General features: G+C 33.7%; 2 protein-coding genes across 5 annotated transcripts; one reads left to right on the top strand and one right to left on the bottom strand.

The window, feature by feature from the left end:
* Positions 1-2,237: 2,237 nt before the first annotated feature.
* Positions 2,238-10,408, top strand: LOC123897601 (kinesin-like protein KIN-4A). 4 transcript variants are annotated; one of them, XM_045948331.1, is made up of 25 exons: positions 2,238-2,758; positions 3,680-3,826; positions 3,920-4,069; positions 4,166-4,601; positions 4,688-4,812; positions 4,930-4,966; positions 5,054-5,145; positions 5,258-5,365; positions 5,618-5,731; positions 5,857-5,944; positions 6,037-6,146; positions 6,317-6,415; positions 6,493-6,606; positions 6,708-6,824; positions 6,914-6,994; positions 7,355-7,426; positions 7,609-7,702; positions 7,948-7,979; positions 8,062-8,159; positions 8,244-8,342; positions 8,433-8,654; positions 8,897-9,059; positions 9,176-9,331; positions 9,405-9,730; positions 9,842-10,408. In XM_045948331.1, the coding sequence occupies exons 1-24, from the start codon at positions 2,642-2,644 to the stop codon at positions 9,624-9,626; spliced, it is 3,093 nt and encodes a 1,030-aa protein (XP_045804287.1). In that variant the 5' UTR covers positions 2,238-2,641; the 3' UTR covers positions 9,627-9,730; positions 9,842-10,408. The 4 variants fall into 4 exon arrangements, with proteins under 4 accessions (XP_045804287.1, XP_045804275.1, XP_045804282.1 ...); XM_045948319.1 differs by having other exon boundaries at positions 2,247-2,758; positions 6,034-6,146; XM_045948326.1 differs by having other exon boundaries at positions 2,284-2,758; positions 9,848-10,408.
* A 910-nt stretch (positions 10,409-11,318) lies between these two features.
* On the bottom strand, positions 11,319-14,173 carry LOC123897591. Its single transcript, XM_045948299.1, has 2 exons — positions 13,817-14,173; positions 11,319-11,984 (listed from the first exon to the last, which is right to left on the bottom strand). Exons 1-2 carry the CDS (start codon positions 13,943-13,945, stop codon positions 11,625-11,627), a joined length of 489 nt encoding a protein of 162 aa, XP_045804255.1. The 5' UTR covers positions 13,946-14,173; the 3' UTR covers positions 11,319-11,624.
* Between the last annotated feature and the right edge of the window lie 335 nt (positions 14,174-14,508).

Raw genomic sequence — 14,508 nt, 5'->3', positions numbered from 1 at the left:
CAAGGGTTGGACACTAATTCGTTTCCTAAATTATAAGGGTTGAACATTTCTATTTTAAAATTTGAAAATACGTAAAAAATATCATAATATTGAATTATTCAAACAATTTAGTTCTTATGTTAATTTATATATATCTTTTCAAGTAATCTCTAAAGATTATTAATAAGTTAATCTTTAAATTATACTATCACTTACTATTATCCAATAACATACTACATTAATTATCTTTTATCTTTTATGTAATTAAATGCATAAATTTTGTGTGTGATAATCTTTCAGTTTTTAGATGAATGAATTTCGATAATCTAAAGTTAGTCAGTAGGTAAATAAAATATATAGTATATTAATTGTTCTTTCGAACTTTAGACACCTCGTTTATTCATTCATGCATGTCAAATATTAACGGATCCAGATTCCGTGCAGTCGAATTTTCCGTGCAGTTATGCAGTCGGTCATTTTATGGTCGTCCGATCAAGATCGAACGATCATGATTTAACAACTATATTTTTTGACTATATTTATTTAAACCGTCCGATCGGACGATTATCAAGTAACTGCACTGAAAATTCGAATGCACCTGATCTAATTCCCAAATAGAGTTACATAATCTGAGATAAAACTGAGAGTTGTGTCGTTGAAACTAAAAATGGTATACGGAGTACTATATATATACTATGGCATAACTTCATTGATTGATCTGTGAAGTGTGAACGTGTGATGATGATGATGATGATGATGATGATGATCCAGTTCCACTTCACGTGGGTTGTGCGCTGTCGCTATGTGGTTTGCTATACCTTCTTCTTACTTTCTCAAATCTATTATATATTCCAACTAAGATTAGATTACATTCCATTCTCCTCCAACTCTGCACCACCCCCCTTTTACCTTTTCTCTTTAGCTTAACAAATAACTTATACTAATAATTAGGTGAAGTTTATGAATTAATTAAGTACTATGATATTACAAACTTTTCTTTAATTTTTTTAAATAGTTGTTATTAGTATCATGTCAAAAACACTTGTTCATGTTTTTTCTATATAATTTGCACTCTTACATCCTTTCATGTTATGAGCAACTCTTAATACAAAATATAGGCACACATATAAATAAAAAAATTAAAAATAAAATAAAATTGTCACATCAAATTATATTACTTCAATTTTTTTTTTTTTATATTTATGATTTTTGGATGTGTACCAAACAAATCATATTTATGGTTGTGCCTATTAAAAAATTTCTCTTCATTGTTATATAACTGAACATCCAAAATATAGATTATATTGTACTGATATCGATGAATGACTTCATAAAAAGAAGAGAGAAAAGTTTAATATTATGCTATATCTATTAATATAATTTTTTTATAAAATGATGAAAATGTACTCACTTCGTCCCAATTTGATTGACACAGTTGACTATTTCACGCATGTCAATGCATAACTTTGACGATTAATATTTTTAATTGTATAATAGTAAAAATTATAAAATTTGATATTTTAAAAAGACTCATTGAGACGAATCAAACAACATCTTATATGCTAATATTTATTTTTGTTTATTAGTAAAAAAGTAAGGTCAAAGTAACATGTGTGAATAATGCACAACAGTCAACTGTGTCAATCAAATTGGGACGAAGGAAGTATCATTCTTTAAATTTATTGAATTTAATAACAATATTATATATAAGGGTCATGCTCGGAATTTCTAGTAATACTTCTATTTTCTCTTTATTATAATGGTTCACTCCACCTATCTTCAATTTTTTTATATTTTATCAGCTAAACTTATAATATTTTAAATGTGGAAAAATGTAAAATTCCGAGTAATCCACATCACTGCATAGCTATTAACCATTTATTAACAATCAAAACAATTTTTTGGTACAAATCAAAACAATTCTTTATTTTTGGGTTACCATGCTATTATTAGTACGAAATTTTCGTCACCGTTAGTAATGATTAATCTCCGTCAAGAAACCTGTGCGACACACACGGTGAATTCTCCACTTCCAACCGAATTTTCTCTACACACATAATAACGAATCGAACTATTAACCCCATGTTTATGTGGGACCAAGAACCATATCAACTTACGAGTAAAAGACATCATATATATGCGAGACTAAAAGTCGAGCTGTGAATAGTGAAATTTTAGTTGCTTAACAATTTTTTAAATTTAAAATTAAATTTAAAATGAAAATAAAGAATATTAATTACCGCGGGTTTCTTTTTCTCAAAGGATCTATCTTTATTATGAGAGAAAAAACAAGACTACTGGAAGGGGCAATTTAGGAAAGGTAGTGATAAAAGAGTAAGAGCACGCAACCGTCTGGAAAAGTACATTACAGTGAATGCAAAGAAAATATGATAATGGTTGTTGTTGTCCTCACAGTTAGTTACTTCAAATACATATTTCCAAAACTACCCTTTTTCTTTTCTCTCTCCTCCAACTATATCATATCATCTACTCTCTTACAGTTAGTTACTGCAACACCAACAAACTTTGTTGTCTCATCGTACACAATGAGAAAAAACAACAACCACTGTGCTGCTAACTGATTCTCTCTGTCACTCACATTGTTTTGTTTTGTTTTGTTTGTTTCAATTGTTGTTTGTGGTTTTTGTGTTTTTGCTTGGTGATGGAAGCTGGGGAAGATTGTTGTGTTAAAGTTGCGGTTCATGTTCGACCATTAATCAATGATGAGAAGCTTCAAGGTTGTAAAGATTGTGTAACTGTTGTTTCAGGGAAACCTCAGGTGCATTTTTACTATCATCTTCAACAATGTTTATTCTGATATGGAATTTCACTTTTCATTTTTGCATTGCTTTTTTGGTCATGGTGGAGAGATTTTGATTGGTGAATCTAGTGGAGATCTGGATCCAAAATTGCTTGTGTAATTGAAGAAGATTGATATTGTTTCATGATGTTTACTTGATTGGGATATTGTTTTTTTGGTCATTTTGATTGGGATGTTTTGAGGCCATGTTTGGATAATCAGCTTAATTAAGTGCTTATAGCATAATTGCTTATCATAAGTGGTTATGTATAAGCTATTTTTATAACAAAACATGAAATAAAGTCAATTTGTTTTCGTATAAGTTATGAGCTGTTTTCATAAGCTATCCTTGAGAGCTTATGAAAATAAGCTGAAAACAGGTGTGTCCGGGTGTTGAACATGCGTTACACAGACACATGATTACATTGAATTATGTCATTTTTTCCAAAATATTATCGGTGTCAACGTGTGGCGTCTGTGTTGTGTCTGGTGTCCATGTTTGTGTTCGTGCTTCATAGCTAACAAGTACTTAAGTTAGTAGATAAACTCAAATAAGTCAATTTAAACGGAACTTAAATTCATTATAATTTTGGTTGGGTTGGTTTGAGTAATTGTTGGCTTGAGAGCACATATGAATGAAATGTTTGGAATGCTTCAACATAAGAACTGGGAAAGAAAAAGTCATTTCAAATGAAATTGAAATGATTTATGAATTTTTATGGGAATGTTTACAAATCAGAAAAATCTTGTATGCCAAGTGATTGGTAAATAAATGGTATCCATTAAACTCATTTCCCTTCGAAAAAGTTTTCTTCCCTCTGAAATAGCTTCTCATAATAGTATTATTAAGTACCTGAAAAATTTGGGTGGAATCATATGCTAATTGTTACTATTACACAGGTACAAATTGGTGCGCATTCATTTACATTTGATCATGTTTATGGGAGCAATGGTTCACCCTCATCTGCCATGTTTGATGAATGTGTTGCTTCCCTTGTTGGTGGTTTGTTCCAAGGATATAATGCCACTGTTCTCGCATACGGTCAGGTACAGATACAGGCTTACAGCTGAAGGGATTATAAGCTACATGCTACTACACTTATTTCTTTTCAGCACATGACATTTTTCACTATATTGCAGACAGGTTCCGGGAAAACATACACAATGGGCACTGGCTCTAAAGATTATTATCAAACCGGAATAGTACCCCAAGTTATGAGTGCATTGTTTAGTAAAATTGAGACCTTAAAGCATCAGATTGAATTTCAGCTGCATGTTTCCTTTATTGAGGTCCGTTGATAACTATGTAAAACTAATAAGTTTTTATTTTTTTATGAAGTTGTTTAGAAGATTAAGTATCTAACAACAAATTTTAATTGTTAAAAGATTCTTAAAGAAGAAGTAAGAGATTTGCTGGACCCATCTTCTATGAACAAATCAGATACTACAAATGGACATACAGGGAAAGTGACTATTCCTGGTAAACCGCCAATACAAATTCGCGAGGCTTCAAATGGCGTCATTACCCTAGCAGGGTCTACTGAAGTCAGTGTTGCAACACTAAAGGAAATGTCTGCTTGCCTAGAACAAGGATCGTTGAGTAGAGCAACTGGGAGTACAAATATGAATAACCAATCCAGTCGTTCACATGCCATCTTCACCATCACATTAGAGCAGATGCGGAAGCCCACCAGCCCTAATGAGAACGGTTTAAATGATACCATGAATGAAGAGTATCTTTGTGCCAAGTTGCACTTAGTAGATCTTGCTGGATCAGAACGAGCTAAAAGAACAGGATCTGATGGTTTGCGTTTTAAGGAAGGTTAGGTGGTGGCATTTCTCACTTGCACGTTTTAAATATTATATTGATTGTGATGTATTCCTTAATATATTTTTTCTTTCAAACAGGAATTCACATTAACAAAGGCTTACTAGCACTTGGCAATGTGATTAGTGCACTCGGTGATGAAAAAAAGAGAAAAGAAGGCGTTCATGTTCCTTATAGGGATAGTAAACTTACCAGGCTTTTGCAGGTTTGATTTCATATCCATAGCACGATGTTGAAAAATACTCCTTATCATGAAAACTTATAATGAAGACTTTTATTTTTTTCAATCTTTGTATTTATAAAAAGTTAAATGAATTTGCAGGATTCACTTGGTGGTAACAGCAGAACTGTTATGATAGGTTGGTTTCATTCCTAGACAAGTTGCATATTAGACAATTTTTTGAATTTATAAATTTGTGTAACATTAAAAAACATTTTTGTTCCAGCCTGCATAAGTCCTGCTGATATTAATGCCGAGGAAACCCTTAACACTTTGAAGTATGCAAATCGTGCACGCAATATCCAAAATAAGCCTGTCGTGAGTATCGGCATAAATTTTATGTTTCCTTTCATTCGACAAAATTTAGTTAATTGGTGGCCTGTGTATTATAGACATTGATGCTCTCTACGTTTTGATTATTCTTCCATAGGTCAATAGAGATCCGATGTCCAGTGAGATGCTTAAAATGCGACAACAACTAGAGTATTTGCAAGCAGAACTTTGTACTCGTTCCGGTGGCTCTTCCGAGGAGGTTCAGGTACTTAGTTTTTGTTTTGCAAGTCTTCATTACTTTTAATATTTTCCTATAATAAGTAAGTGATTATGATACACAGTTGAAAATCAATCAATGCGCCTTTTGTGATTTTAGAAATAGCATCCTAACTTTGAATGTAGTTGGACCTCTATTTACAGAACTTCTAAAACAATTTGATTCACATCAATTCCATATATCCATATGGTTATATCTGTATGAGTAACATATAACCCTTTTATATGACTGGTTACGTAGGTCCTCAAGGAAAGAATTTCTTGGCTTGAAGCAGCTAATGAGGATCTTTGCCGCGAACTCCACGAATATCGTAGTAGAGGTTCTGTTGCAGTACAAAGTGATAAGGATGCCTATGTAAGCCACTCATTCGTCTGTTAATAATCTTCTTTGGCTGAATTAATTTTTTCTCAAATTTTCAATGCCTAGATATGTGCTTTAGTCTTATTTTGGTGTTTGGATGTAAAACCTTCATATTTTAGGATGGTAGCTTGTGCAATACAAAGGCTGATGGGCTTAAAAGAAGCTTACCTTTCACAGCCTCTGATTATCCTATGACTGAAGCAACAGGTAAGACTTTTCTTTGACCTGGTTTTCATGATCTTATTATTAAGTATGATTCTTAAAACTATGATTCATGTTACAAATACCAATTTTAGCAGGGGATTCGAGAGAAATTGAAGAAGTGGAAAAAGAGTGGGAGCATACACTGCTGCAAAATAGTATGGATAGAGAGTTACACGAATTGAATAAACGCTTGGAGCAGAAAGAGGTTGGTTTAATGCACATGTATAATCGAATACATTCATGACATGTTACGTGTCAACCATTATTTGTTTAACCTTACTGCAAGACATTTATGTTTCTTTGTAATGGTTAATAGTCTAGTGGTTTTCTTCTCTCATTTTGTTCACATATGTATTGGGATTGATGTCCGTACAGTCGGAGATGAAGCTCTTTGGAGTATCGGATGCAGAAGCATTCAAGCAGCACTTTGGAAGGAAGATCATGGAACTTGAGGATGAGAAGAGAACTGTTCAGGTACGACAGAAGTTCTGCAAAGTTATTTGTCTCCTAGAAAAATTCATATTAATATATACACCTCATTTGTGTTGCAGCAAGATAGGGATCGTCTTTTGGCTGAAGTTGAAAATCTTGCTGCCGGTACTGATGGACAAACACACAAATCAGAGGATATCTATGCACAAAAATTAAAAGCACTTGAAGCCCAGGTGAGATAGTGTTTTTCATTTCCGTTTGTTCTTTCTTTTACTTCGCTCGAAATAGGTCAATTCTTAATTACTAAAAGCTTTTCAAAATATATGAATGCTAGATTGTGGATATGAAGAAGAAACAGGATAGCCAGGTTCAGCTTCTAAAGCAAAAGCAAAAAAGTGATGATGCAGCAAAGCGCCTGCAAGATGAAATACAATCTATAAAAGCTCAAAAGGTTGATTGTTGTACCTTTTTAAATCCACGGTTAACATCACTTAATAATTAACATACTTGTTCTTATTCGAAATTGAATACTGTTGCCAGGTTCAATTGCAACAAAAAATAAAACAAGAGGCTGAACAGTTTCGACAGTGGAAGGCCTCTAGAGAGAAAGAGTTGTTGCAAGTATGTCAAGAATCCTCATTTTTGTTTATTGTTTTTCATTTCATTGGTTCATGATGCTCCTGGCTTTATTTTATGGCGATGAAAATTCACCAATTAATTTTCTTCCAATACTGAAACAATTGCTTCATTATTAGTTAAACATTTCTTTATGTAAAAGTAAACATGAATCAATACTTTTAGCTTGAACTTAAATGATATGTTGTGCTCCTAAGCTTTCAAAAAACTTAATTTGAAGAGATATTAGAAGATTGCCGGTGTGATAACTGATCACGACTGGTTGAACACTTCCACACATTATTAACTTGACTTCCCTCCATATACGCCCTTTGTCCTTGTATTAACTATATGTTTGATAAACAGTTAAAGAAAGAAGGAAGAAGGAACGAGTTTGAAAGGCATAAGCTGCAAGCTCTAAATCAGCGCCAGAAAATGGTGAGTATTCTAATGTTTATGGATGGTAACCTTATTCTACTTAATATTTTGTCTTACATGTTACATCTAATGTTAGAAAAAGAATGAAAGGCTTAGAGAAACAACTGGCATCAATGTTATTTTTTGGTTATGGCTGATAATTGTCATTGTAAATTATTATAAATAACTGAATATTTCTTCAGGTCCTTCAGAGAAAAACTGAGGAAGCTGCAATGGCCACCAAGAAGTTAAAGGAATTGTTAGAAGCTCGTAAATCTTCCAACCGAGACACATCAGGTATGACTTGTTTAGTGGATAATAATACTTTCGCGCTTTTTAAGCTAAGGAGACAGAAGGTACTTATTTTAGTAATTGGTATGCCCTGTTGTGCATGGGAAAATCGGGTTATAGTCTTTATAGAGGGGTGATCTTTTTTAAAACGCTTTAGGTTCTGGAAACCGTCTTTTAGTGAATACATCATGAGGGTTTCAGTGCATTAAATCTCGCGTTTTTTAATATTCTAATTGTATTTTATCTTGTAGTTACACTGAACGGGAGTGGAACAAATAAACAGGTAACAAACTTTCGTTCTTGTTCTATGACTTTCTGGATTATCCATAATATCATTTAAGTGACTTATTGAGTTTATTCTTTAGAGCAATGAGAAGTCCTTGCAGCGTTGGCTTGATCACGAGCTAGAAGTCATGGTAAAAGAGCATGAAGTTCGTTTTGAGTATGAGAAGCAGAGCCAAGTGTATGCACCACATTTTCCTAATTTATGTTTTTTTTTATTGATTTAAGTGTATTGTAAATTTTAACGCTTCGGCACAATCTTCAGGCGGGCTGCTCTTGCAGAGGAATTAGCAATGCTGAGACAAGTAAACGAGCTTGCTGCCAATGGTCTCAGTCCCCCAAAAGGGAAGAACGGATTTGCTAGGTCTGCATTATATAAATAAAATTGTTCTAAATGCTTATCTCTTCACTTTTTGAAAATATTGGCTTTCTGATTGCTTTTAACATTTCTCAGAGCATTCTCCATGTCGCTAAATGCAAGAATGGCCAGAATAGCTTCACTGGAGAACATGCTGAGCATATCATCTAATTCACTTGTGGCAATGGCTTCTCAACTATCTGAGGCAGAAGAACGAGAACGGGCCTTCACTAACCGTGGACACTGGAACCAGTTGCGCTCAATGGGAGAAGCCAAAATTTTGCTTCAATATATGTTCAATTCTCTTGCAGACACTAGGTAAAAAAATTTCTCTTGGTCTTTTTCTCCGGACAAGATAAATGTGCATTAGTCTAAGTGGCCAAAATTTGAATGTTTTAATTTGCATATCCGATTCAATAAACCATTGTTTTCCTGATCACTATAAAAGTAATGGAACGGATGACTATTAATCGTGTTAAATTATTGTATACACTCCTTTTTATTTTTATAAGTGATATATTATTTACTGTTAAATTTGACGTATGAGGTGTTAACTACAGGTGTCAAATGTGGGAGAAGGACATGGAGTTAAGAGAAATGAAAGATCAAATCAGGGAACTTGTAGGTCTATTACGGCAAAGCGAAATCAAGAGAAAGGAAGTTGAGAAGGAACTAAAAGTGAGAGAGCAAGATGTTGCAAATGCATTGGCCAAGCCGGCTTCAGTAAGATCTTGCCTGCATAAGATTCAAAAGAAAATAAACCAAAAATTTGAAAATAAAATTACTGTTATATTTCTTTTATTGTCAGTAGTTAATTAACCTTCACCTGATTTCAATAGGTAAATTCTCCAAATTCATTGAAACACTGTGCCGAAGACATAGCGGAACCTTTATCTCCGGATTCTGTGCCAGCACCGAAACAGCGCAAATATACACCAGGCATTGCAAATGGCCAAGTGAGGGAATCAGCAGCATTTATAGATCAAACTAGAAGGGTAATATATTCTCCCTTATATTAATTGGTATGTCTTTTCATTGGTCTAAGACTGATATTTGCAATCAATGCAGATGGTACCTATTGGGCAATTGTCGATGAAAAAACTAGCAATTGCAGGACAAGCTTCTGGCAAGCTATGGAGATGGAAAAGAAGCCATCATCAGTGGCTAATACAATTCAAATGGAAGTGGCAGAAACCTTGGAAACTTTCTGAACGAATTCGACACAGTGACGAGACAATCATGAGATCAAGGCCACGTTCACAGACTTTGCCTCAAATTAAGTCATTTTGATTGTTAGTGTGATCAGCCATTTGCCGTAGCTCAGTTTTAACTATTTTACCTACAAGAATGGTCCTAGACAGAAGACATTAGAAAGAACATATAACTAGATTCAGGTAATAACCCTTTTTTAGTTAAACAACTTCAAGCAAAGTCTTGCGCCATACTCCTTGTTTCTGCAGTGTGATATAAATGCTTACTAACATTCTGACGTTCCTTGTTTCTAGCTGCAGTGTGATATAATGGTTACTAACAGTATATACCCCGGTCAGTCTCGGTTAATACTCTCCACATCTTGGAAATGTTTCGGTAGTCACAGCATACGGAGCATCTTGTGAGGTGTGTTGAAATGTTGCCGACAGTTGTGAAATAATTGAGCATGGAAGATAGTTGCTTGCTTGGAGGCATTGGTAGACACATTTCCAGACATATTATCTAGGAAAATTGTTTGTCCATACCAACACTAGAAGGATCAAAAGGAAAATACTGTATTTTTTGTCAAGTATTTGAAATGTGTTAAGGGTCTATTTTCCTTACTTTGAAGTTTTTATGGTCTTACTTTGTTTGATTCAATCATTGATTTTTGTGGATAAAAATATTGTAGCATTCCTGTAACATAGTGTGACCTTGTGTGTAAATGAACATTAGTTAGTATTTTGCGAAGGATTGTAGTCTCTATAAGGATTTTGTTGTAAAAGGTTTTTTTTGTGGTTGTGAAAGTGTTGTAAAAGGATGTTGAATAACACTATCTGCACTTTATTAATCAGTTGTGTTTTTCTTTGCCTGATTAGTGATTACTGGTTCCTATCTGAGCCCTCATCAAATGAATCTTGAATCTTAAATTTTAAAGTAATCAGAAAACTACGTTGAACGGATATCACATACAATCATGCATTGTATTCTGTATGTGCAAGTGCATGGATCTTTTATTAACCTTTCTAAGTTGTAAGTTCAATGTTGGCTGGAGTAATAAACAAATTTTCATCTCAAATTATCTTGCCATTAAATCCAAGACACTGGAATGAAATCAAGTTTGAGTAAGAAACCTTTTGTTTTTGCCATTGTAGATGTGTAATAGCAGGATAATGAAATCTTGGAAATTCCTAATATGTACTACTAGTATTATACACTCTACAAGAGTTCCCATGCTACCAAATTGCCAATATTGAACAAGAAATATCTAAACCACCTATTTGAAGTTGAAAACTGTTCTTCTAGCCCCTGCATTGCTCCCATGTCCCCCAAAATCGCTAAGTTTTGAATCATGTCATCCAAAAAGCACTTATATAGGCCAGGACCAGAAAGCAGTGTTCAGTTACATTATTTTACATTTAAACTCAAAGTTAGACTAATTAAGCTTATTCTCCATATTTAAACTTTTGGATCGTATTTTCTTTGAAGTTTATGCGGGAGGCCAGAAGAGCAATTTTCTTTGAAGTTCATTATGCTACGACAATGAACCAATGTTTCCGCCCTTATCAGACCCTCTCATTGCTTTGCATGTAAGTATTGGAATGCCAATGCAATTGGCATAATCATCGTGATTTTACCCAAACTTACACTTTAGAGCTTTACAAAATCACAGTACCACCATTATTTTTGCAAACTCAATCAAACCAATCCAAACAAACACTAAAACAGATATTTGTTAAAATGAAGTATAAAACAAAAATTTCTCTACTCCCACCATTTCGCATCAAAATCTCAAGCAAAAAAACCATTGGTAAAGTATATTAGTTATATTAAAACATATCAACTCATAATGAAACAATCTAATAGCAACATTAGAGTCAACATGGACTTTTCTGTATTTGTGTAACTAAATCACTATGGTTTACAGCATTGGAGTCCTCGAAGAAGACTAACCAAGTTTGATAATTAACTCCACTATGACCACGTTATGGCTTTTCCAAGAACCATATAAGGTGATAATCACTTCATCTTGTAGATGCATGGAAAAACATAAGCCTCACCCTAGCAAATATGAAACCTTATATCCAAGCACTGCGATCAACAACACCAGTATGCATAGTGCTCGTCTTTGCGCTGAATACTGACAAGGCCGCCACATTTCAAACAGATGAAGCTGCTTCCATCAGAAACTGCATCTAATACTACTTGCATCCTGCCACTTTCTGCAAGTATGGATGTTCCATTAGCATCTGGGGTAACTGATGGGTTGGTAATGTTAGTCGCAGATGGTTCAATCATTGCCGGCTGAACTTCAGCAATGGCACACTCGGCAAACAACGAAGCCAGCTGATCAACCGCGGAATTCTGTTGAAGTCTACTTCTATACAGCTCGCGAGCACGACTCAAGGACTGAAATACAGCTTCATCTCCACCTTTATTCCTCACTGCTACAACCACCTGTTTCAATTATAAGCAAATATCAGCTGCAAGCCCACCACAAAGAATTTCTCACTTCAATTGTTAGTGCAACATACAAACTAAACCATCTAAGTTTCTGCCTAGCTTTTCTCGTTGGGCAAGTATTTACTATATTATTCTCCTTTTATACAACCATGCTTTATGTTCAGATAGGTTTGTTACTCCCTCCATTCCTTTTCGGTTGTTTTAGGGTTATTTACATATACAAAGAAAACTATTTATTATCTCATTTCACCTATTTATCTGTCTGCAATAAATACTGAAGGGTATTATTGCCAAAACAATATTTAATATTGCACTGAACTTTGAAAATTACCAAGTAAATGCGAACACAATTTTTCTACAAAAGTGGAAAGTAAAAAGAAACCGACGGAGTATTATTAGGCCAAGATAGTTATAAGAAACAAATAAGAGCGTCTAGAACTCTCGAATATCCATGGAATTACATCTTTCTATACATTCAATAAAAATACAATCTTTACACCCTTAATCTGAAGTTAGTTCCTATCAGTTTCACACATTAGAACATACAATGTCCTCTACGGATGGAATGCTAAATAGCTAATTCAAGAATTGCTTTTTACTATGTAGGTTCTGGAGAAAATCAGAATGACAGATAAAACTATGACATGTCCCAAAGCTGATCATTGCATTTTGGAATAATGGCATAATGTGGGTGAAAATTAGGACCTCTTAAAGTAAAATTTATTTGAACATCAATTTGGGACCACGAAATTCAATAACTTTTAAAATGATTAAAGCGGTTTACACATGTCACATGTGGTCAATGAAATATTAGATTTGGTTAGGAGATATATCAGATATCACAACACATTAACACCTACTAAACTTTATTAACCACAAACTTAAATGTGATTAATCTTGATTTTCAAGTGATTAAATCTACATGTAAATTGGAACACTTGACATCGTGGTTAATAATGTTCAAAATCATGGTTAATGAGTTATCCAATCTTGATATACCCATTTAACCACTCATGGAATTGAGTAAACCATGAATGTGATCTACGCTGACCATTTCAAAAGTCGAATTTGTTGTTCCAAATCGATGTTCAAATAACATTTTGTAAAATCTATGGTGACAAACCTACCAAGAGCCACTTATTAAACAAACAATCCATATACTCAAATGAAAACCCCATTTTGATGAGGTAAAAATCTTTTTCTTTACTGTTAAAAAAACTCATTTGAGTAACATTAAGGCAATGCTAATTTGATAATTTCAAGTAAGTTTGGGGAGATGAACATCAAAAGAACATGAGGAGGCAGCAAGGGAAAAGTACATTTAAATTCCTTCAAACACCAACAAATTTGAGAACTTTTAAAACTTTCATAAAACTTTATAAGCTAAGGTTAGGGCTGTATCTGAGATAGGGCGAAGAGGGCAACCGGCTAAGGGCACAAAAGATTAGTTAAGTAAAGTTACCAGCAACAGTTCATTACTTCATTTTACCCTAAAGAAAGATTTTCAAGCAACTTCAAACCACAAGAAAATTGAGACATCCTAGTAACAAATTTCAAATCCCCCAAATGCTTGATATAATAAATAAACAAACTAACAAATACAAATTATATTTTTTTACACATGAAACCCCAAGCATAGTCTAAAATTTTGCACCAACCTAACACTATACTACAAATTGAAAATGTGAATCCGAAAATAGTACCAACCCATCATGCAAAATGGTTCCAAATTATTCTTAACAAGTTATTTGATAGAAATCTTGATATAAAAAATAAATAAAAATTGAACCTTTTTATATAGAAAAAGAAGAAAAAAGATTAATTACCGCTTGAAGAGCCTGAGAAGGTTTTCCTTGATTGATAAGTTGACGAGCCAATGTGAGTAAATCACGAACGGCGTCGTTTTGACCGGAGCTAGATGTCTCCGTTTCCATCATCATCATCTCACCGTCCATTTTCTTTTTTTTCTTTCTAATGTATCAATTTCATTTGATAGTTTCTCTCTCTTTTGTTTTGGTTTTAATCACAAAATTCAGAAGAAGGAATCTGAAAGAACCAATGAAGACGATGAAATGAGGAAGAATTGGACCATGAAAAATTGAATATGAATATAGTTCTTTCTTTGTTTCTAGCACATTCTCTTGCTTTGTTTTTGTTTCTCTGTTTCAACACACGTCACCATTAATATGACGTCATTGTTTGTTTCATGTCACCTAGGTTAGAGATGATGGGCTTGGTGCTATGGGTTAGGCCCAATAATGGGCCCACTTATTATTACTTCCATTTTAGTTGGAGTTCCTTTTCAAACCTCCCATATTCTTTATTTATTTTATGTAAGTTGTCCCTTTTGTTCTTTATTTATTCACATAATAATGTTGCGTATATTTTAAAGAAATTTAATTGTTCACCAAACACTATCACTATACTATAGCAAAATCGTGACAAGGCATTTGTCCATACCACATTTATCAATTGGTCATGTTAGAGAGTCTTTCAAAAGCTTCTCTTTTTTAATGGG

This window comes from Trifolium pratense, linkage group LG1 (genome assembly GCF_020283565.1).
Source record: "Trifolium pratense cultivar HEN17-A07 linkage group LG1, ARS_RC_1.1, whole genome shotgun sequence".
Classification (NCBI taxonomy): Eukaryota; Viridiplantae; Streptophyta; class Magnoliopsida; order Fabales; family Fabaceae; genus Trifolium; species Trifolium pratense.
The sequence above is the reverse complement of the archived record's forward strand: the minus strand, read 5'-3'. Positions and strand labels throughout refer to the sequence as shown.